Genomic DNA, 27185 nt, shown 5'->3' with positions numbered 1-27185 from the left:
TCAACAACACGGGCTGGTGTTGGGATGTGGGGTCTTTAATCTCTGTGGGATATTCATCCCAGAGCTCGTTTAAAGCAAAATCTCCGCGGTTTGAGAAATGCGCTCATTAGCTGTCTTGATATAATAGTTGCCAAGTTTGGAGCAAGAGTCCATGTGTGATTAGCCTTGTTGGCAGAAAGACTGGGAATTGGGGGGCTAACACAACCGTCTCCAAAGTTCAACTTTAATTTCAGCTGAATTCAGCAAATAAATGGAGTTAGGTTTAATTATAACCTTTGGATAAAGCCAGGCTAGCTGATTTCCCCTGCTACTGATACATACTGTATGCTACGCTAGTTAAAATCAAGACCAACTTCAGGTTTAAACCAACCTCTAGACAAATAAGTCTATTTTACAAAATCTGAAATTATTCCTCTGATTTGTTTCAAGTGTTTGGACAGTTATGAGACAGGAGTTGACTATAAATATTCATCCTTTTGATCAGTTTAATTACAACGTATTAATGTTAGCCACTAACCTGAACTGGTAAGGTTTAGGACTCTTTATCTATCAAAAGAGAGACAACCAAAAGGTGATCACATGGAGGACAAAATATCCCAATTATCTGGAGGAATAAGAAAGTCAGTTAAACCTTCTATTTTATTTTATATAAAGAAACTGTGCACTCTTTATAATCTGCACCATCGAGAGCCTGATTGTCTGAGCCACGTCAGTTATGTTATATTATTAGCATGATGTATGAATGAGTTAGAAGCGTTTATGTCATTATGCACTCTCAGGTTCTTCGCTGAGAGCTCTGCAGGGTTACGCATTATCCTCCATATGAGACTAATGATGCTCATGATGATTTTCATTTACCTGTATGTCGTTTTGTTTTGTTGCTGCAGATGATGATGCGATCCTGTTATTATTCAGTCTGAAAGCTTTTGAACTCTCACGCTCTCGAGAAGCTGTTTTTAAATTATGCAAATAAAATTAAGAGTCATCGTGTTTTTGGAAGCTCAGTCTCAGATTTTCTCCTGCACTGAATATCTGCAGAGAGCTCAAGACAGAGCCAGCTTCACTCATTCAGCTCGTCATGTGGAGCTGCGACCTGTAAGATTTTACTGGTGGATTTTTATATTTTTGATCAATCACAAATAAGTTTTGAAAAAATGACCTGAAAATAAATTCACTTAAATTGGCCAGAGGTCAAACACTCAAAGATTATAGGAAAAATCCACATTTCCCAGAAAGATTTTTCGAATATTAACTATTAAAATTGATGAATAATGAATTTTCTGTCCTTATTTCATGATTTTTGTTGCACAACATCCACAAACAATGCAGCATAGTTATGTTTAACATCAAATATCTTTGTGTTCATTCAGGTGCTGAAGATCAGTCTCATCGGACACAGAAAACGGATCCTCGCCTCATTGGGGGACCGGCTACACGAAGACACCCCACAGAAACCTCCTCGGGCCATCTCCCTACGGGTGAGTGAGTCTCAGTGAGCGCTGCAGATACCATGTGATGTGAACCATGAACACCCCTGATGATATCTAAACCAACGAAGATTCAATTAATTAAGGGTTCATTAGTCAGAAAAAACGGCACTCCTTCCTTCCCAGATGGCTGAGTGTTTCTGAGGGAGCTTCAGATTCCCCCAAGTCTCTCAGGCAGGCAGGCAGGCACAAAATGGCCGACCCACTGCGGTTTCCTCCCTCCTGGCCCGTCTTGGATACTAATCACAAGAAACTGGTTTTCCCCCTCTCTCCCTTCAGGTTACGCTCTAATGGTCCTTATTATCCTCTCTTGCTCTTTGCAAAGTGAGGCCTTCTGCTTCTGTGTCGATACGATAATTCTTCTCTTTTCTGTACAAATGTGCAGCCCAAACCATCCACAGCGTTTCAACATGTCCCTTTGAGATGAGCAGTGATGGATCAAGTTTAAAAAAAAGAAGAAGAAAAAGTCAATTAAACCAATGATAAAGAATACAAGATTAGAAAAAGGTGCAGATCGTCGCATTTGAAGGCTAGAACAATCAAATGCTTAGTAACTCTGCTTATTGTTTCCAAACTAAATCAAGAGTTGCCACTGGCTTGTTGTAATGAAAAAAACAAAGCAATATGGTGCTGCATAGTTTAATACAAGCTTAGTGGATGTTCTTCAGCGGTGTTTTCTTCCTGTGTGTGAGCGGAGGGCTGTGTTTACTCAGTTAAACTGTGGAAGTATTCAGAGTAATGAATGAGCTGAACATGGCTCATCATGAAGCTTCTACAGCCTAAAGGAGCTGAATATAAATGGAAAAGTCCTGGAAGAAATGAGACTGGTCTCACATGTAATCAAGTCAAAGTGGATAACCTCTCAGGAGAACTATCTGACCTTCTAGGGTGTAAGACTTTTACACCATTAAAACTTAAGGAAAAGGACTCGTTCTTGTGGGAGTTGAAGTCTCCGCTTGGCTTGGAAAACCTCTTAAATGAACATCTTTTTCCACTTTAAGGATTCGGGCGATGCTTTCACTTCAAGTGACAGTGAGCTTCAGCGCAGCGTTAAAGTAACTCTGGTGGACCTGCTGAGACCACCTCGTGAGAGGACGGTGTCTGTGTCCCCGATTTTACAAAGCACTTTTTAAGATACCGGCACTCAGCAGAATGTTCACACTGTGGCTGAGAAATGAAATGTGACAGCGCACAGTGACTGTCCTACTTCTGCTACTAGCGGCAGTGACACAGCATATTATGAAATGATGAATGAACCTTTTCTCTCTTCCTCCCATCCCCCCCCCCCATCTGTCCCCAGGAGCCCGTAGGGAACCACACTCCTCCCCAGCTCAGCCCTTCAGTGGGCCAGGCGGCGTACACGGCGGGGGTCCCGGGCGGATCTCTGGACGTGCAGCACCTCATCATGCAGGCGGACGCCCGGCGCAGGCAGCGCAGCAATGACAACTACTTTGACGACGTGCCGCGATCCAAGCTGGAGCGACAGATGGCCCAAGTCAGCATGGTGAGGACGGAGGACAGGTTGGAGGATGAATGGAGGAGAGAGGGAGACGGGGGGGGGGATGGACAGGAGAGTGCTGTGAATGGTTAGAGACAGAGATGTTGTTGGCTGGATGAACAAGTATATTTATATTACCATTCTTTATATCTATAATTCTCCACAGACAGCTTTTGAGTTTAATCTCTTTTATTGTTAAAATAATTAAATGAAAACAACATGGAGCTGTTCTCTTTAACACCGTAGTTTATTTCATGCAATGCCCACATTTACAGTCCTGCTGCGAACACTCAAAAGAGAGACAAACGTGTATTCATCCGCTGCAGAAATTAGTCCCCCCAACAAATGCTTCATTCTGTCCTGTGGCATGGTTGTTTGGGGGGGAAATACTGAGGAATTTTCCAAGAATGAAACTCCATATTTGTGCAGCTTTTTTAAGACTTACATCCTGAGAATGCTATTGGGCAACAAGGTGAAGAAGTCAGAAAGAATTAGTTTGAAGTCTCAATCTATATGGGACAGTAGACAACAAGAATCTAGTTGGGTAGTTGTCCTTGAAATCGAATAATAAAGAAAGATAAAACATGGGTTTAATTGATATTTCCAATTTTATTCTGTGTTTTTACTCATTAGAATATAAACTAATAAGCTGTCAGGCTTTATTGCATTCCTGATAAGGCAAATACTGATCATCAATGAAGCGTTCCAGTAATAAAACGTTGGCCCCTAATAAGTACAGGATGTAAGCCAAAGTGTTTTATCAGCCTGTTTATTTGTTGGAAATTCACCATTAATAAACTGCAGCAGGCCGACCATCTGACACCAGCAGCCGTCAGTAAACATGAGATCTATGTCTGAAACTTTGTGCTGTAAAAAGAAAAGCTATGCAGACAGCAATCAGACTTAATGTATATACAGCTTTAAGAAAAAGATAGAAGGCTCCAGTAGTTAACCTCTTACAACTAAAGATTGTTCTGAGTAAACATGTTGTACTTTTTTATGATAAGCGTATCAACTTTCCAGCATCAATTACACTTCTCCAAACCTAAAATTAGAGCTTTATGATTACCAATCAGCAACGCTCAATGACTCAGACACACTCACTTCAATGTGTGTGCGCACGTCGGAGAGCAGCAGCTGTGTTTTGATTCGCTCTGATTAGAGTCCCTTTTTTTTTGTGAATCACAGAGTTTATGGGTACAGATTACCACACTTTGGGTTACCCAGCTGAAACTTAAGTGTGTGTGCATCAGTGTGAATCCCATTTTTAGAAGCAGTCCTCTGCGGTGTAACGATGAGTCAGCATCTCCAGAATAAACTGATAAACTATTACAGAAAAGCTGAATTTAATTACCCTTATTCTCTAAATGTAGCTACATGAATGTTTCCCCCTCACCTTCTGTTCTCCCTCTTTTTTTTAAAAATCTAATCATGAAAAAGAGCAGCAGTTCAGAGCTATTTCTGCACATTCTTCTCCTCGTGGTGATTCATTCTAAAAGTTAATGCAACTGAAGATTTCCGGCTGAATCTGTAGGTTGTACGTTTGTAATAAGGTTACGCTGTTTGAATGTAGATTTGGCCGATGCTTGTTTTTCCGAAGGCTTATCCCCGGCTGTTTATCAAACATCTCTGCATGTTATCAGAAGATCTCACCTCCACAGTGCCTCGCCAACCTTCTCACAAGGATTACACACGAGAGCAAGCAGATACCAGAGAGACACATAAACACACGGCTACAGGATGTGTGCATACCTCCTTACTCAGGAATTCATTTGGTTTTATTTAGCAAAGGATGGAGGACCATTAAAAGAGACTTAATTGTTATTTCAAGACATTTTAGAAGCGTGCAGGTGAGATTGAGGTATTTCCTTTAGGGGGGAGAGGGGAGAGATCCAGGGGTGACAAAGCGGTGAGTCTGAGAGAGAGTGGGAGAGTGGGAACGTTCAGAAGCGGAGCATAATTCACGTTTAATGTTTAATTTTCCTCCTGCGATGTTCTCTGAAGCGTGATCACTTTGAAGGCCGTGTTCGTGTTCCGTCAGGAAAAGCTGCCTCGTTCTGAACTTACACATTTGTCGAGCCAACAACTTGTCAACATGGGATTCACAGCACAAGCTCTCCTGTCATGCAGCATCTTGTAATCTGGTGTGAGCCTATCGGGGTCCTGATGTGTGATTGGTTTTGTCGTTTCAGGCAGGCGAGTGGTGCGAGCCCATCACGTTGCGTCCACCCAACGAGGCCACCTCGTCCACCCCGGTGCAGTACTGGCAGCATCACCCGGAGAAGCTTATCTTTCAGTCCTGTGACTACGAGGCCTACGTGAGTCTGAATCCCTTCATCTTAATACTCTCTGTGTCTTAGTGCAAGCACAGGTCGTCAGCCTACAACTAATGAGGAGTTTTCCAATCTGCAGATAATTTTATATATTTATTCATTTATTTTATTTTATTTCTTGAAAGTAAAGGTGATTAAATTACATGTTGCTTCAAATGAAATGTCCCAAACCAAAGAAATGGTTCTGCTCCTGTCATAAGGGACAAAGGTGAGAAACAAACATTCACATTTGAGAAGCCAGAACCTAAAAAAATGTTTGCTTCCATTGCGTAAAGAAACTTTACTTTTTTAGTTCTCAGAACAGTTGTCTGATCGACTGCTGATTGGCTCGTCAAATACTTGATTTATCAATAGATTCTTTAAGGAAGAATATCAAAGATCACAGACTCTATACCACACTCAGTCTCAGTCAGAGCTGCACTCAGATGTTCTCAGCACTTTGGTAAATTTAGACATGCGGCAGTTATATAAAGGGAGTTATATATCCAAGTTACCACGGATACCTTGCACCTCTGATGGGTTATAAGCTCAGCTTCCAGACTGGAATGATTACCTTCTCGGAGCAGGTAAAACAGTGCAGAAAAGCAATTTGAAACTCCGCTGGCTCTTATAGACAAAGAGGGGGAATGTAATATTTCTTTCATGTGAGCTGGATGGTTTCGGTACGAGGGAGCAGGAGGAGTGCAGGATAGAGATGTTAGAGAGAGAGACCGAATTCAGTGTGATGCTGAAATCAAATCTGAATGAACTGCAAGGAGAAGATGAGAAAAAGGCAGCGAGGAAGAGATCCAAAAGATATGTCGAAAAGAAAATCTTTACTCTTTCGTTTTTTCTCACCTCAGAAGTTTGAGAGTAAAAAATGTGACGCATTAGGCTTCTGACAGATGTTCGACTACACAGTCGCATAGAGGGGAACACACAGCAGGGAGGGCCATCAGGGGAAAATATAGAGGTGCTTTCATGGAGCCATTTATGACAACATCTCTAATGCCCGCCGTCCCAGGACAGCCGGCTCCAGAAAGCTCAGAAAGTGAGATAAATGAGCGGGAGCCACAACAGAGGGAGACGCAGAGCACTCAGGATGAATATTGTCAAGCTGGAGGCAGACGGAGAGAGTGAAAAAAGAATAAAGGAGATGGATAAGACAGTGATGAGAGAGGAGAGAGAGAGAGAGAGAGAGGAGCCTATTGTGTTAATAGAGAAAAAGGAGGACAGTAACAAGCCAAAAGGATGCAGCAGTGCTCTCATTTTCATCTCGGGCTCCAAATAAACAAAAAGCCCTGCTCCTCTTTCAGCACAAACCCATGACATCTAAACTTTACTGGGTCAGCTTTGAGCAGAGCTAAAAATGTGTTATCTCAACTTATTACAAATCCATAACAAGGAAAGGCCTGCAGACGTTTTAATAGCATTACTTCACTCTACATCAGGAACAACTCATGTTCTCTAAACACTGACTCTGTGTGTGTTTGATATTAACATCAAAGCTTCTGTGGATACATCAAATATAGAAATATCAGGGAGCTCTGATACTGAACTTTAGTTTACTTTACTCCTCTCGCTCTGTCATAATATTAAAAACAACAGTGTTTTAGAAAAAGAGTCACAGTTTTCAAGTCTATCTTCAATAAATATTAGATCAGTTGCACATATGAAGTATTTAATCGCTCGTATTTGCTGAATTTGTTTTCTTACCTGATTTTTTTCCAAACATGAACGCCCCCTGAAAACGCCTAGTCATCACATTTCTTTCCTTTTATTCAAATTACCATCTGTCTAAGACTTTAGTTAATGACTGACAACTTTGCTATGATCAGCCTTGATTTAACTTTCATATATAGTACATATTATAATGTCAGCATGCATATTAGCGTGTTAGCGAGCTGGCACACTAATCTAAGATAATGGTAAAACATCAACATTTGGCATCGTCTCCACTGTGACTGTTGCCTCGTACTGATGTTAGCATGCTATTAAAAGCGGCACCATGCTGGAGTGAAGCCTCACAGAGCTGCTAACATAGCTGTAGAAAGTTAGTCCCTGCTGTATTACAGACGTCTTCAATTTAATCTAAGACCTAATAACAGACTCGTGAAGTTGCAGCTGGCCTTGAGTGCAGCTGTAATGCAATTTCTAGGAGAACTGCCAGACACCCTGCCATAACAACGATTCAAGATTGTTAGCGAGGATCAAGATAGAGTATTAACATGCCCAGATGACCTCCTTCTGATCTGACAAGGACCAGACACACAAATTGAAAATATGACTGAGTCACAGGCAGTGCCATCACGCAGAGCTATTTGCCCCAAAATGATGCTTTAGCTCCAAAAATCCAAAGTAAGATCTCATCTGAGAGGTAGATATTCAGCACTGTGGTCTCAGACTCCGGAGTCATTTATCGTCGAGTCTGACGGGGAGGGAAAAAAGCTGTAAATATAAGTGTTCTGATTCACTAAAAGCCCTCCTCACTATGAGAACTAAGGCCTCTTAAATAAGCAGGGAGGTGATGTAAGGTGGTGAAAGTCACACCCATTAAGTGCTCTAATGTCCACATAAATATCGTCCCCGTAAAACACTGTCACCATTAGTGGCTTCTTTATTAAATCAGATCGGTACGTGTGCAGAATGTCTGACCTCAAAGTCTCATCCAGAGAGGAGAAGCAGCCGCACTCTGGTGTTAATGTCCCTCCAGGTGGATGTAATCACTGCTCTGTGTCTGCGTGCATTTAATCAACATGTGTGTGGGTATGGCTGGATGTTAAAATGGCATTACTAAACATATCAGTTCTCATGTGTCACGTAGGAAAACATGGCATTAGAAATTAAATTAATAGGTACATAAAAGGTAAATAAATAAAAAATTCAAAATGCAGTTTCAGAAGACATCGACTTCTTTTTTTTAAGGTAGGCTCATTTTTATTTTTCACTTCCTGTGTAGACTCCCACCTCATGCCACCCACATCATCATGGGGCGAGCTCTCTGTCGAAGTCGAGGCTGCGCCGCTTGGATATTAAGACCTGACCACGTTACACTGTGTAAACTGGACGTGTTATTTTAAATAAGACGCACTGATTGTGAAAATCAGGGCTAATACCAGATACAGATGTTAAAAATAAACCAATTAACCAATAGCAGATTGTGATGTTTTTATCATCACTTCTTTGTCTGTTTTTCCAAATGAGCGACGTGATTATCATGTCTTACAAACTGCTCGTCGCTGATCTTTCCCAGAGAGATGGTGTAACACTCCCACACTGCCGACATTTTCTTTCACATTCAAAGATATAAAAAAAAGTCCAACAGGGGACTTCTACTGACCAATCAAATCCTCTCCTCTGAATCAGGAGTTAGGTAAACTAGCTACCAGCATTACACACAGTAGACTGACATCGGTGCATGTCACATTTACAGGTTTATGTCCGATAACGACCAATACCAATGTACAGGACCATCCTTACTTTGCTATAAAATGGGCTGTGAAGTCCTTTTCTTACTGCTGAAGCAGGTTGTGTTAATGGGAATACAGACAGCATCATATGCTGGGTAACAATGCTGTTACATTGCTTATTTGTCATTTGCCAGTGTAGCTCTGAGTATGTCTCCATAATGAAGGGGTTAAGCAGGATCACCACGGCTACAAGCTGATTGCATGAAGGCAGCTGTCAGCAGCCATGACCTGAGCGAAGTGATGCAAACACTGATGTCATCCTCCGTGTCATTTCCAGTATCTTTGAGCTTCCTTTTGAGAGGTCTGCTCTGATTGTTCCGTCGTCCTCACAATCAGAGGAGGACCGTCACTGCAGCTCCACTCAGTCATTTCTTTTCAGGGTTTATTGGTAGAACTGAATCAGAGTGAGTCACATCATCTTCTGGAAGGTTTCAGACCTGAGAATGAATCTTAATCTGAAAACAAATTCAAATGGAATTAAAGTTTTTTTTGCATTTTCGGTATTTATCTTGCAAAAATATTCAAAATTTCCTGGTTCTAGCTTCCCAAATGTGAGACTTTGCTTCTGGTTCAAGGTGCACAAGAACAGTATTTGGCTGTACCGGCAAGTTCACGTAAAGAGCGACCCACCAGCTCTTACTAGACATGACGAGGCTCTCATGGTTAGAACGCTTCATAGGCAGCCATGAACAGACAGTCACTTGTTTATTCATCAGAGCATACTGTCTGTGTTTCTTTTCACAGTACCTGGGCTCCATGCTTGTGAAGGAGCTGAGAGGAACAGAGTCCACACAAGACGCCTGTGCCAAAATGAGGGTAAAGAAAAAAGCCTCACACTTCTCTTCACTTCTGCTTTTGACTGATTTATTCACGTTTCGCGCTGAGAACACAGCGAGGACACTTAAAAAGAACACGACCGCACGTGGCTGTAACGTGTGGCAACATTATATAAATGTTTTCACCACAAAACCTGAGTGGAGCCTTAAATCTGGGACACAGTCTCAGCGTGATGCCTCCCACTCACACTTAAACAAACTTCGAGTATCATGACGGTGGATTTGGTGTAGTGAGGGATTCATTTTTTTAATATCCTTGCCTGTGTGGCTTGATAGCTCATGACCCGCCTTTTACCGCCAACAGCTTATTATCTATCCCTTTCACTTTGTGTCGTTCTGATGCTCTCTCTCTCTCTCTCTCTTTTTCCTTCTTCTCCGTTTTTATCCCGTCTCCTGCTCTCTCACATCTTTTCTTCCTGCTCACTCACTCTACATATTTTACAGTAACACTGTCTCTGCTCGTTTCTAGCCCTCGGTTCACATCTCTCACTCTCATCCCGAGCTGCTGCAGTGTGAAGATACATTTTAATATTCATGAGCAAAGCTTCTGTTCCTCTCCCCTCCTCCATCTTTCCCTCTCTCTCTCTCTCTCTCTCTCTCTCTCTGTATTTATGTTTTTTATATTAGAATGCATCTTTCCTTTCTCTCCTTTCTCAGTATGAGACACCTTTGGGGCACACCAAGGTCGTAATTATATCGCGCATCATATCAATCTGACTTTTATAACCGCGTCTTCTTCCTTTGCTCGCTCGCCCCTCTTCCCCAGCATTCCCTCCTTTCATCTGTCCCTCCATCGCATCCACCGTGGAGGTAGATGTGGATACTTAAATCCCATCTGCACCGCCTCTAGCTGTGTATCAGCGCTGCTTTTGTCAGCTTTTCTCCACTACCTGATCCTGACAAGGCCGAGCTGCAGCAAGCAACACGCGGCAACCAGGGAGGAAGGAAAGGGAACAAAGACAAGGAAGTGATAGTGAAAGGAAAGCAGCGAATAGATTCCACAATTCAACATGAGAGAGAGACATGGGGGATGGAGAGAGATAGAAATACGGACTCCGAGATGTTTGGATGACAGGTGATTAAAGATAGAAAGTGATCAAAAAGAAAGCAGGGAAGGGACTCATCTCATTTCTATCTTACTGAATATATTGAATCTCTGGCAGGTAGGATGATAGCTCAGGGAGTGACGCCAGTTTGGGTGTAAATCACACGGATCTTCTCAGCACATCTCTGCATAATGACTTTATATATAGGTTATTGAGACGCGTTAAGGTGCCGATATGTAATTAAAAGGAAGGAGGAGGGTCTGACGTGGCTTACAAGCTGAAAGACTTATTGGATTTCCAGCACCTCATATGATCAGGTGTAGTAATGTATCCAGGAGAGAACACTTGAGCCTTTGGAGATGAGTAAAATCGACCTTTGTGATCGAGGAAGAAGTCATCAATATTGTTTTGAGTAGCTAATTGAACTTTTCTTCGCTTTCACACCCCAACACAAGCTCCCTGACATGGACTAAGTTGTGTTTAAATTATAATAGTATACAATTCAGCAGAGATATTTAACTTTTTTTTAAAATTATTATTCGTTTATTTAAACAGGAACACATGCAGTAAACATTGCTTCATATGTTAAGCACAAAGTAGATGCCATGCATTAAGGTTTCTAGCGTTGGCTAATTTGCAAAAGAAAATACAGAAACATTGATGCGATACAAATACAGACATTATGAACTCAATACAAATAAGAGACTAAATGAGATTAAACAGCAAAACAATTATTCTAAGAGGAAACCTTCAATTTTTCAACACAATATGTATGAAAATCAAACTATATTAAATCCTCTGGCCCAGTGGACTAGTGGTCAGTGCTTCCATCCCAAGTACGGAGGCAATTGTCCTCCAAGCGGGCGGCCAGGGTTTGAATCAGACCTGTGGCTCCTTTCCAGCATTACATTCCCCCACTCTCTCTCTCTTTCTCTCTCTCTCTCTCTCTTTTCCTGCAGCAGCTTTTGATATAAAGATGATAAAAATATGAGTGAAGCTCTGAAGGTTTTTAGAGCTTCAGTTTTTTTTTATTCTATTGTAGATTAAAATAATAGAAACTATCTAAATGTATGAAAAGTAGACAACATTTTGAAAACCTTAGTACCCAGCTGAACTTCATTCATCTGTGACTAATTTCAGTTTCTCTACTGTGGGATGTTAAAGATTGTTACCGCTACAGATTGATTTTTCTTCTTAATTTCTTTAACAACAGTGTGCACTATTTCCCACCTTAAAAGTCATCGCTGCCTCTCTCTCTCTCTCTCCTTTTTGCTTTTTTGTGCGCGCCAAGAAGTCGACAGAACAGATGAAGAAAGTGCCGACCATCGTGCTCTCTGTGTCCTACAAGGGAGTGAAGTTCATAGACGCCACGAATAAGGTAACACTCACAGCTCCCGCTTCCTGCTGTAAATAACACATCAAAGGTCAGCCTTTGAACACGAGTGACATTCAGAGGTGTCAGAAATGGACAGCATAGCAGTGCTGATGTTTGCCTCTGCTGCAGACTGGTTTCAAACTGTACTGTGTAAAAATCGATGCGGCGTAAAAGAGGGCAAACACAAAGAGAGGCGATAATCCGTATGGAATAGATTGAGCTGATGTTGAGAAAATCAATAAGAGCCTACTCAGTTTAATAGAATATTCATAAGGCTGAAGGAGAAACGCAGACTCCAGGATTCAGTTTTCTAAAACACATTATTTCACAGTTGATCAGCACTGGTCCAGAGTGAGAGATGAGTGAAGGCCAGGACCAGTGTGTCTCTATTTGGACAGAAAGAAGTGTTTTTTTACGAGTGGATTTGTAACCAGTTTGAGAGTCTGATCTGTGCCACATGTGAAAACACTTTTGATGGAGATGTTAGCAGGTTCACAATTTCGCACCAAGGTGTCAATTATTCCTATCAGGTAGTGACTCCCAATCCGACGTGTAAAACATTGGAACGTGAAACCTTTGGGTAGAAAAAAACATGTCACAGTAAGAAAATATGAATGTTTTATTTTTATTAGAAGTACTGGAGTGTCCACTCTACCTTTACATACACTTTGTTATGTTAGTAAGTAGTTCATTATTTCCCTCCTCTTGGCTGGGCATTATTACATGACACAAATAGGTGATAAAATGTGTTGTTAGTGACTCTAATTAGTCCACCAGGTAATCCTAACTCATCTTGCATTGTCCCTCTGCCCACTCAGAGACATTTCTCAGTATGTCCAACAGCTTCAAGTCATCAGATCCTCCTGTGGCTTATATACCTGCTACAGTATGCTAAACATCAACACATTAACAATCGATTAGCTGATTTCTTATGAAGGAATCGAACACAAAGATAAAACAGTCCAGTATGAGCAATGGTGCTCCCCTAACAGCAGCCGTCTCTGAAACACTTTCTCCTCTTTTACGAATCACAGCACTGAGACGTGCTTTCATTAACAAAACACAAAGTCTGAGTGCTCTGCAGTGACATTACCAGAGGACAGATTCCAACTCAGTGCCTCCACAAAACTCTCAAACCGAAAAAGTGCTGCAGTGATTATGGCTTTGGGATATGTATGAAATGAGATAAATAATAAATCACATTTGTTTTTCCATGAAATGGCTCGCTGGGGATAATCAACAATCTCTCTCTCTCTCTCTCTCTGCATCTCTTTATCTCTCCGCCTGTTTTTTCGTTTTTTCTTCCCTTTTCCTTTTCTCCTTCTGCAGAACATAATAGCAGAACATGAGATCCGTAACATCTCGTGTGCGGCTCAGGATCCAGAGGATCTGTCTACGTTTGCCTACATCACCAAAGACCTCAAGTCCAGTCACCACTACTGCCACGTCTTCACTGCTTTTGATGTGGTAAGAACAGATACAGCTGTATGTTACTAGAACTTATATTTATAACAATGTTTTCTAACAACCATTTGTCTTTTATTCTCAAATCAGAACCTGGCGTATGAGATCATCCTGACGCTGGGCCAGGCCTTCGAGGTTGCTTACCAGCTGGCCCTGCAGGCCAGGAAGAGCGGTCACGGATCGTCCACGCTGCCGGAGAGCTTTGACAGCAAGCCCAGCAAACCCGTCCCCAAACCTCGAGTCAACATCCGTAAATCTGTAAGCATCACTGCCACACAGGCGAACCGCTGTTAGAGGGAAAATCCATCTCAAACTGAAATCACAACAGAGACACCAGTTTTGGAAAATGCAAAGTTCCTTTTTTAATCTGTGATAACGTTTATAAACTCAATTCTTTACATCTTATTGACACTTTTTTGTAATAACCTGAAGATTTAAATGATCATTCCCTTGTTTTCTTATAAAGAATTGTGTTTTTTAAGATGGATTCTCACTTTGACTAGTCGTAGCACCTTTCAACTCGTGATCTGAAATGAAGCTGTTAGTGGTGAAACGGATCACACTTGATCTGTTTGGATCATCCACCACCTGATTGGGACACACTAATCCGCGGTGAAATGGAAAATCAACATCAACATGGTGTAAATGTACTGCTGCTGAATCTCTTTTCAGAGTGAAAAGGAGGCACAGTTTCAGTAGTGCATGCAGGCGCTATGGAGATTAACTACCAACGTTGTGCACACTAAGTGTTCATGCAGGAACAGGACATAAAGCGTTGATATTTCATTCTGCATGGTCACTTTGTTTCAAACACTGCTGTGACTTTTCTTTGTTTCATTTTACATGTGTTCTACATGCAGATATGAGCTGATGGCTACACCAATCAGAGTAGTAACTTATGAGCCTGCTCTATTCTGTAGCCGTAAACTTAGACTACTTAGACTGTGTGGCCAATCTGATAACCGTTCTGATCCGGACTGTGAGTTTTGTGATCCGTTGCACCACTAGTAGCTGTTCCGAATCAGCTTCAAATCACACTGAACCAACATCACATTAACTCTGTCCCATATTCACTCCGCTCTGACTCGTCCCGCTCTCCCATCCTCGATCTGTAACGTCATTTTTTTTTTTTTCCAGTTTGAGTTTGGTTCACTTGGATTATGGTGGGATGTTTGTATTTAGAGAGTGTGACAGGGTGGCAGAGGTGTTGGTTGGATATTTGATCTGTTAAGCGTCCATTCAGTCTTGTTGTCCCTGCAGTCTCTTACACACACACCAGGCTGATTGATGAGGCCTGTTTGCATTGGGCTCAGGGGAGGTTTGCTCGCTCGCCCCACTCTGTGTGCATGTGTGTGTGCATGTGAGAGTGTATGTGTGTGTGCGTGTGTGAGAGAAGATAAAGAATCCCCATGCTGAACACTCCTACATTTAGCAGTGGTGCATGCAGAATAAATGTATTGACATTTCAGTCCATGAAAGTGTTGAAGTGTGCGGGTAACTCTGATGTGCCTGAGCGGGTGCATTGAGTATTTAGTTAAAAGGCTCAGTGCTGTTAGTTCATTAGCAGAGTTAGCGATAAATTCACTTCTTTGATTTAATCTCAGGTGATGAGAGGATGAAGCAGCGTACTACATTGAAATCAATGTGTTTGTTGTCATCATTATTACAATCGGGCCCTGTTTACTATTGTTTTAACAAGAGCTTCTTCTTCTGCAGTATCTTTGTTCACAATTTTCCACGCTTTGATTGTTACTGCCCCCTAACAGCGATCAGTGAAACAGAATAAGCACAGAGACAAGACACGGCCCCACCAACAGGATCCCGATTTCTCACACTACAAACAAGCTTCTGAGCCCTTTAAAAAGTCGTCAGATTACGATTACGCGTCCAACAAGGTATTGACACTGACATACAGTCCTAGCCTAGATAGTAACGTCCCACATGCCATCATGATTCCTACGTCTATATGCAAAGTCTGGGGCCTTGCGTCATGCCTCCTGCAAACACAGCGTCAGAAAGTCTGCCCGTAAACCCGTCAACCTCCCATTAACCCCGACGCAGCTTTAAAATAGTCACGCTAACCCATTCTGCACACATTTCCCTCCTCCACGGCCACGCATCAGCTGGTACTGCAACACACGTGTCAGAAGCATCCAGTATAGAGTTACTGTAGGGGCTATATCAGTGTGCTCGGATCACATGAAAGTTACATTTACATACCGTGAGTCATTGAAGAAAGAGCTGGTGATGGAGGAGAACCGGCGGCTCCAGAGGAATGGCCTCACTTTCTAAAGTTAGAGCGAGATGTGAGACAGTAAGGAAAGAAAATATATGGTTTTTTTAAAGAGCACATGCAGTATGTGCGCGGTCCCGTGCCTACAGAGATATGTGAACATGCTATCTGCTGACTTGGCAACCATTACATTAACCATTAATTGCCTTTTTCAACCGTGTTGCGTGTGTGTGTGTCGGTGTGTTTGTGTGTGTGGAGTTAATGGCTTGTGATGTGCAGCAGGGCAAAGATGCTGCAGGATTCACTTAATATTCCTGCCACCTGCAAGCCATAATCTCCATCCTGCAGCACCTCTCAAGCCCCTGTGCTTTTAAAAAAAAAAACTGTTGCTTTGTTTCACTGCCCACTCGCGTCTGTTTTCAACCTGCCATTGTCATTTCTTATGCTGTGTGCGTGGCTATGTGAGCACAACTGCTCCAACACCTCTAACAAACTTCCCCTTAACCTGCCGTCATTAGCACGAAGGTGTGTGATGTGTGTGTCTTGTCTGCAATCAGCATCGGCTAGTCACCATAACTTGAAAAATGTAGCTTTGTAGCTACATGTCCATAGCTATGTATCATGTACTGTTAAGACCTTGTGTTCCTACAAGGGAGTGAAAAAGACTTCCAGTGAAGTGATAACAGCTTGTCGACAAGCAGCTGGTTCATTAATTTGTGCGGTCAAGGAGCCCTGACCTTAATAAAAGTTATCTCACCTCATTAGCAGAATTTGTCATGACTTTTTACTCACTTAGAAAATTTGGATACGAGCTAGTCTTAAGGATTTTGCACGGTTGTCGTAACCATTTTTATCTTGCTGGGAATGCTTTTGCCATGCAGGAGCTGCTATGTAATATAAATGTGGTGTAGCGTTGCCTATTCTTGCTGTTCTGATGTTCTGCAGTAATGCCGCTGTCCCGGGCTGTTGCCAGGGCAATCATTCTGCTGCCTTGTTGTTGCTATGGTTCTGGCTTTGGTTTTGGAGTGGTGTTGCCTATCCCTGTTGCCATGCAGCTACTCTGTCGTTGCAGTGGTTTCGCCTTGCTGCTGCTGTCTTGTTTTTTTTTTTGTTGGTGTGAGTGTTGCTGACCAGGCCTTCTTTGACCTGTGTATGACCTCTGCCCCTGTAGGTCATCATGCCCCCCGCCAGCCGCTGGTCACTGGGCCACATTTACACCCCTCACCGGCCTCCTCTCCACCCTCCTCTTCCTCCCCCTCGACTCTTCCATCTTCCTCACAAAGCTCAGTCACAGGTCCTCCCTGCTTTTCCTTTTTCCCACATAATTTTCTTTTAGTCAAGAAGAAAGCGCCATTTGTAAGTGCTTCCATTCTTATCCTGTCTTTTATTTAACCTGCTCAACATCCCGTTGCCGTCGTGTGTTTGCAGTGACTGTATGTCTGACATTCACTTACCACCTCTACATCCATGTCATCAACCAAACATTAGTGTTGTACTTACTCTCTGATGTACGTCGCTTTGGATAAAAGCGTCTGCTAAGTGAATCGTAACATCGTAAAGAACAGATGTGACACTTCAGCTAGTCATAAAAAACCAACCCAGTTCATTTCGTAACTGCTAACAGAGACACGTGCTACCATTCTCTTCCTTTAGTTTTTTTAGTGTGCCAGACTACACTGAATCAACTTTGGGTAAAAGTGACGTCCTTAGACCAGTGGTGGAGCCAGTGATCTTGAGAGCCTAAATATTAAAGAAAGATTAATGAAAACTAATCCTGACCTTAGAAAGCTGTAGACCGAACACTAATTGGAGATCAGTTGAGGATTGGAGGGCTTCCTCAGTTTTACACTGAAGTGCAAGAAAGTGCTTGGGGACCTGCAAACCAGTGAGGGTCCTGATGGAATATTAAGCACCAGGGTCTTTACCATCAGCCACTTGGTCCTCAAGTCACTAAACCAAAGTGCTGTTGGTGTTGCAGCAAGATAAAATCTAATGGCAGATGTTTGTCGATGCCATTAATGTCACATATTACAGTTTCTTTTTTTGTTGGTGGGGGTTAGGGCGTCGAAATTGAATCACTTCTTCAAACTGTGACTTCCGGCACACGCAGTACTTGGGTGGTTGGCAAATTAAGAAGGGGTGCTAGGGATGAGTCAGCACTTCTGGGTTTGAGAATCAACTTTTAGCTTGAGTTTGACTGGCAAAGAGTTGCATAATGCAGGTAGAGTATGTTGTACCTTACTGAGGGAGTGAGCTGAAAGGTAAAAGAAACCCTGACACTGTCTGTGGCCTTTTGTCGTTGGGGCTGCTCCTATAGGAGGTAGATAATGGTGCTGGGGACGGGGATGTCTGGACTAACTTGCTAACGCTGGCTGCCAATTAATCAAAGCCGAGGATAAGCAGAAGAAAATCAATGAATGGAAGAACACTTGGAATTAGTTTTTACACAGTTATTTTCCCTCTGACATGGTTTCCCTCCCATCCCCATCCACATCTTCATCTAGCACATGAGCTATTGAATATTTAAAGGGTCATCAAAAGAAGCCTACACTTCCAGAGTTTACAATCTGTGCCAAAAAAAAAAAAATTCAAATATGCTTAGTGCAATAGACTTCCATTACATACAGCATGATTCACATCTGCTTTGGTACCTGACGTTGCTTTCCTTTGAAGGTTTGCAGAGCCCCATCACACATCGAGGGTCCTTCAAGCTTTACGCATTTTCCTCTTGTCCCTCTCGTTTGGAGAACACGAAGAACTACTGTTGTTGTTAGTGTTGTTTTAAGGTTTTTCTTCAGCGGCTTTATTTGTGTCTGATGAGTTTCAGAAGGAGGTGACGCTCTGAACAAGTTCTTCACTGAGCATGATGGCCGGAGCCGCTGTGAGATGGGAAATGCGTTTGTTCCTAATCCCGTAACCTTATAACAAGATTATAAGGTCTTGCCATGGCTGTGTGAGCGGGAGAGGATGGAGAACTGGATTCATAACAGAGTTAGTTTCTGTATTGTAGCTGTGGTCATGTGTTGAGAGAAGATAAGAGCGGCATTACTCTTTTACTGTACTGTGGAGATTAACTCTTTTTACTTCAGAGGGAACATTTATCTTTTATTAAAGTTGAAACATCATTTCAGTTGTATTTTATGCTTGTTATATATACATATATATATATATATAAGCTTAGAGGGAATGTGAAGGGAAGAAATGAGTATTCTACCATTAAAAATGCAGCCGTCACTGTAGTTCCCCCTCCCCCCCAAGTCATCTGAAAATGAACCAATAGAAAGGAGGTAAAACCGCCCTCAGCAACAAAACCAAAGCTACTTGATTGGTTGTCGCCGAGTTATTTTTGAAAGCAATGCAGCTTGTTTGGATAGTTTCTCAGCTTTGATGATGATGGCACATGAGACAAGAGTCAATAGCTTTGACAACGGGAATGTAGAGAAAACACACGAGAGTTTTACAGTTCTGGTAGGATTTAGCATTCTGAAAATAGTAAACTATAAGACATTATTTTTTATGTCACTGAGTTTCTGTCCATGTTCTCTGTTCTGCTTTCTCATCTGCAATCTGTAGTAGCTCATCTCCTTCACACATCTGAGTTATGGTTTATTATAATACATAGTAAATAGCTTTCCCTCCATCTCATTCATTCTACTGTCATACTCTGCCGCACTCATTGTCTTACTAACATTGAGCATGAACTTGTATTAGAAAAATTCCCCTGCAGAGAGTGCAAAGTGTGGATTTTTACCAGAAGCAGCTGTTGAAGTGAAGACATCGCACCATTTTTTTTCAAAAACACGTCAATAAATGATTGTGGATTTTTCTCAGAATTGAGAATACTCAGGTGATTACAAAAAAAAAAAAAAAAAAAAAAAAAAGTGTTCCTTTTCTTACTGCCCACTCCGTCTTCTTCCCATTCAGATGGAGCAGCCGTCCATGGACCAAAAGGGCCATGCCAACGTGCCATGGATTGTGGAGCCGGGTCAGGAGGCCAAGAGAGGAGTCAACACCAAGTACGAGACCACTATTTTCTAACATACACCCGCCTTGTCCACTCCTGTGTGTGTGTGCCTTTCAGAGGTTGCCCTGTACTGGGGCCCCGCCCCGGAGTTGGGCACGAGTGACGCACGCCGCCGCGTCACCTCACCGGCTGAAAAATAAACAAAACATCCCGCCCCGCCCTGTTAGCCGAGCCTGTCCACTGCATGATGACGTTTGGCACTGCGCTGTCTCTACTTCCTCCTTGTCTCTTTTCTTTATTTTGGCTCCCCCCCCTCTTTGGCCCGGGCCCTTCTCCTGCCTGCAGGGCTGGCGCATGATCTTTAAACCCGGGGCTGTGGTGCACTTCTGTCTCCACCTGTAGGGGAAATGGTCAGCTAGGTTTTTCCAACTCTTCGTCGGTCAGTCAGCGGACAGCCAGGCGGCTGCTCTGCTTCTTGTTTCTTTCTCTTCTTGCTGTTGGGTGCATTCGTTAGGCTTCCCTCTCTTTATCTCCTCTGACTGCCTCCATCCCTCGCTTTTCACCGCATTTCAGCCCCTTTGTAAAACTCTCCCTGACAATTTGAATGAAATTTTTAACCAGAGTACTGCTAAGCGCTGTGACAGTGTTCTAGCTGTCTGATGAGCCCCGTGTGGGAGCTGACAATGAGGAGGGCGGTTGTCAACACATGACAACTGGAGGGAAGTTCAGACTAAATAGACTTTTTTTTAACCAAACAGGAGAGCTGACTTAGAGGAGAAGCGATGTAGCACAGGCTAACTTTGACATACACTGGTTCATCCAGCAGGCTACTAGAATGTATTTCAACTTTTTGATTCTTTCTATCAGATTATTTTTTTGAATATACTTACAAACTTGTGAATTTTTTTGACAAACAACTTTAAACTTGACCTTTAACACAGGAAGAAGTCGGTGTTTTCCTTTCTTTATAGCACCTTCTTCAGCACATTTGTGTGTAAATGTTCAGAATTGTTTTATCCACGTGGATTTTTTTTCCCCCCTGGCCGTTAACCTTATTTTACTTAAGGGTAACAAATCTTGTGTGTAAAAGGTTTAGCATGTGGCTTGTGAGACGCATGGTGGCCATTTTTGGATTTGCTGAGCAGGGGGGGGCCGGTGGAGAGGCGGGGTGTGAGGGCTCTCTGGATAAGTGATGTCATCTCATTTGCAGGGCAATGCCGGACGCTCATGTCTATTACTGTGGAATGCAAAGAATGTAGCCAGCCCTAAACACGGACCTTGTCACACATACAATGCAAAATGGACTACAAAGGACCCTCTTGCTCACTTTGCAAAGGACTACAAACATGGACGCCATTCCACAGTGTTTAAGGTTGACTACAGAATTATAACGTTCATCCACATGATGCTTGACACAGTTAATCACACACACACACACACACACTAACAGGACTGCTTATTGACCGACAACAGTCCGGTCTGAATGTACACTTGTTTGAAAGCAGCATCAACTTTCTTCAGCTACAACAGGATCCGTTCAATGTGCCCGACTGGGAGGCGTGACCTGTGAACATTTGGGTGGGCACAGGGTCTCTATAGAGACTGAGTTCGGTATCAGGGCGACTATTGGGCTCGCAAAGGCACCGCTGGGCATGTGTCAGTGTTGGAATGGGCATGGGCTTGAGGACTTCTGGCCGGCTCCTTTTTTTTCTTTTTCTTTAAAGTCAGAAAATAATCCAGAGATATATGCACAAGCGTTTTAATGTGATTGGACAGCTTGCAACACCCTCGAGATGCCACAGGCGTGTTTATCAGGACGGATGATGAACCTATGTGAACAAAACTGCATCTGGCGTTTAAAAAAAGTATTCTATTGGTATTGCCCGACATTTTAATGTTTAATATGAGAGTATTATATTACCATGATGATTATGATTATTCTTGTGCAATTCTTGTCTACTGTTGTCTTAATGTTACATTATTTTTCTATGATATGATGAGATAAAAAAAACCTTGGGCTTGAGAATGATGGTCATCCTTTAAAAAAAAATAAAATCTAAACCTAGATGATCATATACACGGAGAGAATGTTGAAGGTGGCTCGCTAACTCTCGTCAGGTCAAACCCTCCATCATTTCTCATGGGGCTCTACTCTTATCTAGCAGATGTACTATTTTAAACGCAGTATTACTGTATTATTTGGATGAGACATTATCCAATTATAAATGTACATAGATATTTTGCCAACTCATTGTTCATAGATGTAATGTAAAAGAGAAAAGAATAAAGGATTGCAGTACATGGCACTGGAAACAAGGTACCAAAATAAAGGTTGGAGGTGAAAGAAGTGGTAGGTTGTAGAGATTGTATTTTGGGTGGAGACTGAAAGACTGAAACGGATTATTTAGTGACATCACTGCTGACCAACTTATGTACATAGGCTTGGGCTTCCAGCACACTGATTTTTGTAATTTTGGCCATTATTTATATCCTTGTAAAGCACATGGAATAAACTATGACTTGTAAAACCATTATTTATCCGGGGGATACGTTTGTCATGAGTTGTCTGTCATTGCTCACAAGCACTACATCGAATGTTTATCTTTGTTCTTAAAGGGAATGATGATGAAATGATTTAACAGAGTGTCAGACGTTCAGTCAGATGATCTAATATGTTGATGCTTATTCCTTATTGAGTATAAAAGCTGGGTGCAATAAAGGAGAGTCATGAGTCAAGGTAGGAGAGTACATCTGTCTGAAACCTGAGAGGAATCTTTACTCCTGCCAGTTTATCATTTACCGCCGCCCTTCTGTCCGCTTTATCCCCGTCTGAGTGCTTGTTTTACACAAATATCAGTAGAATGTTTTAAAGTTATGTTTACACGTATCAGAAGGTTTTTAAAAATGTTTTGTATGCATATCTTGGGGCAACCTTGCTAAATAAAATAGGTAATTTGATACAGTCTTGCGTCAGGCTTTGAAAATGAATAATTGTGATTCAAGTCGTCTAACATTGAAACTAATGATACACAAACAGGCGTCTTTAAGGTACTGAGAAATGTCCCACACCTCGTGTTGGATGTAGAAGTAGACCTCGATGGGCAGTGACTCCTGAGCTCATCCTCCAGCACCTGGATCGCACCTTAACAGTGAGACAGAGACATGAAAATTATTTAACCTTTTTAAATTCTAAGATTAAAGCATTTTAAAACTAAATCTACATATTAAGAGAGAGAGCATTGAGAGTTTTTTATTTTTTATTTTGCTTGAAGCCTGGTTTACAAATCAATAGGATATTGATCCCAAGATTCCCCTCTCACTCTACCAAAAATTTCCCTCAGGTCGAACTCACGAGTGAGATGCACAGCGTCAGGTTGTGAAAGTCATTAGTGACAAACAGAAGTGCAAATAGTTGTCAAACCTTTGAAAAACTTGGTGAGACGTGTGAGCCCTTGTTCCTTATTGGCCTTAATAGCTAACTCATTGACCACAGCCACTCTAATAAATTGAGTATTTATAATCAAAGTAATTATGTTAAAATGCTAACATGACCAAACCTTTGAGCACTGACCAACAGTGTATTAATACAAGGATGGACACAGGCAGAGTTAAGGAAACATTTACATAAAAGCAAGCACAAAGTATCAAGCCAGATGGATTGTAACACCAACTATCCACCTGGAGAAGATGACCTGGTGACCCTTACTGGTTAAAAAGGCTTTGGGAACACAGCTAGCTCTAAGATCATGTCACAACACACAAGGTTAAATTAAAAACACCTCAAAACAGTAAAAGACAAGCTGCCAATGTTGCAGCCTTTTGACCTTAACGGGAAAATAACAGCTTACACTCCTATATATAAACGTCGCCTATATAAAAGAGAGCTTTAGTCTCCTTTTGTGTTGAACATTTTTGCGTATCTGATTCTTCAGACACAACTGGCAGCACAATTGACATTCAAGAAGCTCTCCGTCCACTCCACTCATCGGTTAAAGCTTTTTTTTCTTCAAAATCAATACGAGCAATTTGGACTTCTAATGAACAGATTAAAAACAACGATCAGGTGAGTGGTCTCGGTCCAGTCTGTGTCCTCACCCTGATTCAAATCAACATTGAGACAGCTGTGGAGTTCATTGACTCTGATAAAGAGGTCTGAAGCAGGTTAGCAGTAAGCTGCCTTTTCATTATTTCAATCAACTCAGACACCTCCGCTGACACCTTTATTCTCTAGGGAGCGATAATCAACGTCTCTGGGGTTGCAATGATTACCAAATCACTTACAGTTTGAGCCTCTGGGTAATGTAGGAAAAGCACAAACATGCCTTGGTCGACACTGCCATGATAAACCATCAGTGTGCCATCACAGCAGACGGTTATTGACTAGAGGGAGTTTGTAGCAGAAGTAGAATAAACAGAAGAAGCAACAAACCTCTACCAGTGTGATTCATATACTATATACAGTCCGTTTCCTTTCACATTCTCAAACTGCATTTTCATCCAAATAACTGAACAGGAGGCCGTTAGATTGTGACAACCATGCTGAGAGCCTGTTCCAGATTTGACCCTGTCTGCACTAAATTTCAGCCCCCCCTAGAATCAACAGTGTTGTTTATCAAGCTACACTTCCACCATGAGAGCCAACTTAGCATGTCGTCTTAAATTCAGCTGCCACCACATCTCTTTTTTCCCTTCAAAGCGAGCGATGAGAGATTTTTTTTTCCATTAAACAAACATGAAGAGGCTGGCAAGGGAGCTGGAGCCGCTGTGACTGCGCTCGCTACGTGTCCCGCCTGGATTTGACTGACAGAACTCACAGCCAGAAAGTAAACACGACCCCGTTTACAGTCACTACTTTTAAATGAACTCCTGGAGCAAAAGGTGAGTGTGTCTCAGGTAAACAGAGGCCCTTAACGAATAGTCACAGTTCAGTATGGAGTTTCAGTATACTGAACTTTCGTGGTCATTCAGTATGCATTTTTTGGGTCCACCTCAGTAGACTGAACATTTCAGTATGGATACTAACTTCCGGGTTTCATGCAGTATGGATCGGATGCGTGCTTTCAGGAAATGAATTGTATTTTACCACCCACAATGCTGTGCGAAATTAAACGTAAATCGTCACGTCACGTCCGCCTCCAAATCAAAACAAACGAGCGTGGATTAATTTAATCAATTTTTAATCTAGAGTTAAAGTCCCGATTTAAATCACTACTTTAAATTAATAACAAACAATATAACAAATATCTGCATTATTATAAAACATTTCTCCCTCTATTTAAATAATGATTTCACTATTTATTGATTTATTTTACTTCATATTCTGTATATTACTGTCTTTCATTTGTACTTTTCTTTATGTACTGTATGTTATTTAATCTGTCTTTTACTTGATTTACATTGTGATATTGTTTTTTGTTTACCTGACTGTATATGCGCATTACTCTTCTTGAATAAAGATAAACAAAAAAAAGATGCAGCCGGTTCGAGAAACGTAAATGACGTCACTTCCATACTGAATGAATCAGAAGAAGTAGGGACAAATATCTGCCTACTGTGTGTGCATACTGAATAGTAGGTACTAACAGTATGCAGCACGAATAGTAGGTACTGCATACTGCCTACTGAAAGATTCAGTATGTACTTGGCAATTCGGATACGGCCAGAGTCTCTTTGTAAGATCCAGCCGCTACACCTGTCAGATTATTCTAATAACTGTACATTACTCCAGCATACATTCATGCTATAATGTTTGTGTTATGAGAGTCGGGTCTTTCTGGATCCTGTTTATGATCCTGAGCATGTGCAGGATTTTCTTGCTGAACCTTCTTGAACGTGCTCAATGTTCAGGAGGAGCTGAAAATGATGAGTTTAATAATGAATTAGTCAGACTAAAATGTGCTAAATGTTGCTAAGCGCTGTGCTCATGATGGATTAGTTGAGTCTTTGTAAGATAACAATGAGTAATTGTATTTTATCTACTTTTGGGTTAGTGTCTTGAGAAATCATTTGTTTTGAATTGGTGCCATAAAAATAAAGATTAATTGATTCACTAAAATGAAAACAGCAATCCAAAATGTGAAAGGCTTCTTTTTACTGTTTTCTCACACAAACACCTTCAGATTACAAAAATATAATGTGAAAACATATTTCAAAAATACAAACATAATTGTTGGTTAGTCCAAAACGTGTCACATAAATATTGAATCCAGCTTTCTAAAACTCGTTCACCTGCTAATTTCATTTTCAAGTCACAGCCACAGGTTGTGAATATGAATTAGTTTGACTTCTTCGCTCTATTATGATTCCGTTTATAGAATCTGAGTCTCTCTGGTTTCGTTTTTTTTTTTTTTTACAGTTTTAGTAAAAATATTAAAGTACGTTTAATGCGTAACCTGATTAATTCTATAAGGCATTCCATAAGAAAATCAGGTCGAGGATTTAGCAGCAATATAAACTGTATAAAGAGGTTACTCTCTTGTGTTATAGCGACGTTTACACCACTAGTAGCTGTTTTACACACCGTCCCCATCCTATAAAAAAAAAAAAAAAAAAAGAACCTGGTGCGTGTGGCAGTGTGGATGAGTGCTTATGCTCGAGTGTCTATTAAACTACAGTGGACTGACATTTACAGTGAGCCACTGAAAGGCTGAACAAGCATTTGTCATGAGCTATAAACCTCAGTATGAAGAGCCTCCCAATCTACAGCTGCAATCTACAGCTAATAGCAGCGAGCGCCGGGCTGTTTGCTGAGATTGGAGGAGGGAAGAAAAAAAAAAAAAAGAAAGCGAGGCTGCAGCACATTTTCTCGCAAGATTTACTGCCAAACTGCAATTTGGTGCATTCTGTTGAAAACCGACAAACATGTCATTGTTTACAGAGAGCAGACCACTGCAGGATGAGGGGTAGGAGGTAATTCAAGGCTGCTTCTTCTTCTTTTTTTTGTGTGCGCAAAATTTAGAGCAGAGGTGGATAGTGGTGTTGCAGTGGCTGCTGTATTTAGGTTTCCCAAAGCTCAAACAGCTCGTATTTTATTTCCTGGCAGACATGGAGGCACAGGACTTAACAGAGCACGACGAGAGACAATGAGGGAGGAATAATGAAGGGGGGACAGGAACACATGGAGGAGAACTGCACAGGGTTTTTCTTTTTTTTTTTGGGACTGTGAAAAGAAAAGATATTGGTTTGTATGTGTACATTTCTGAGCGTATTTCCCTGTTTGCATCGAAGTGGAAAACAGGAAGAGTCCATGCTTCGTTTCAGTGTCTGTGTCAGACTGTGGGAGAGGGCCAGAGATCCAGATGGTAGTCACTGCCCACGGCTACCCGCTAACTATGTAAAAACTGCTCATGTGACAAACAATATCTGGCTTCCCGTCAAGGGGGACAGCTTAGATAGATCCAGATCCTCCATGTTTATCCTGTGTGCGCACTCAAATCCACATTTACACGCCTCTAATGCACACACAGGGCCAAGAAACACCCAGAAAAGTGTGTGACATTC

At 41.7% G+C, this 27185-nt stretch overlaps 1 protein-coding gene across 4 annotated transcripts in view; it reads left to right on the top strand.

The window, feature by feature from the left end:
• Positions 1-22216, top strand: part of anks1b (ankyrin repeat and sterile alpha motif domain containing 1B) — a 192489-nt gene extending 170273 nt beyond the window's left edge. The window contains exons 20-29 of one of the 4 annotated variants that reach the window (XM_065951463.1): positions 1371-1478; positions 2788-2991; positions 5178-5303; positions 9512-9583; positions 11944-12027; positions 13354-13491; positions 13579-13746; positions 16893-17015; positions 19646-19737; positions 20896-22216. In XM_065951463.1, coding sequence (XP_065807535.1) covers positions 1371-1478; positions 2788-2991; positions 5178-5303; positions 9512-9583; positions 11944-12027; positions 13354-13491; positions 13579-13746; positions 16893-17015; positions 19646-19737; positions 20896-20944 — 1164 coding nt within the window. In that variant the 3' untranslated portion in view covers positions 20945-22216. Of the gene's footprint in view, positions 1-1370; positions 1479-2787; positions 2992-5177; positions 5304-9511; positions 9584-11940; positions 12028-13353; positions 13492-13578; positions 13747-16892; positions 17016-19645; positions 19738-20895 lie in introns of all 4 variants that reach the window. The other 3 variants (XM_065951462.1, XM_065951465.1, XM_065951464.1) reach the window with 3 other exon arrangements.
• The last annotated feature ends 4969 nt before the right edge of the window (positions 22217-27185 follow it).

This window comes from Labrus bergylta, chromosome 23, assembly GCF_963930695.1.
Source record: "Labrus bergylta chromosome 23, fLabBer1.1, whole genome shotgun sequence".
Lineage (NCBI taxonomy): Eukaryota > Metazoa > Chordata > Actinopteri > Labriformes > Labridae > Labrus > Labrus bergylta.
Note: the sequence above shows the minus strand (reverse complement) of the source record. Positions and strands in the feature narration are given on the sequence as shown.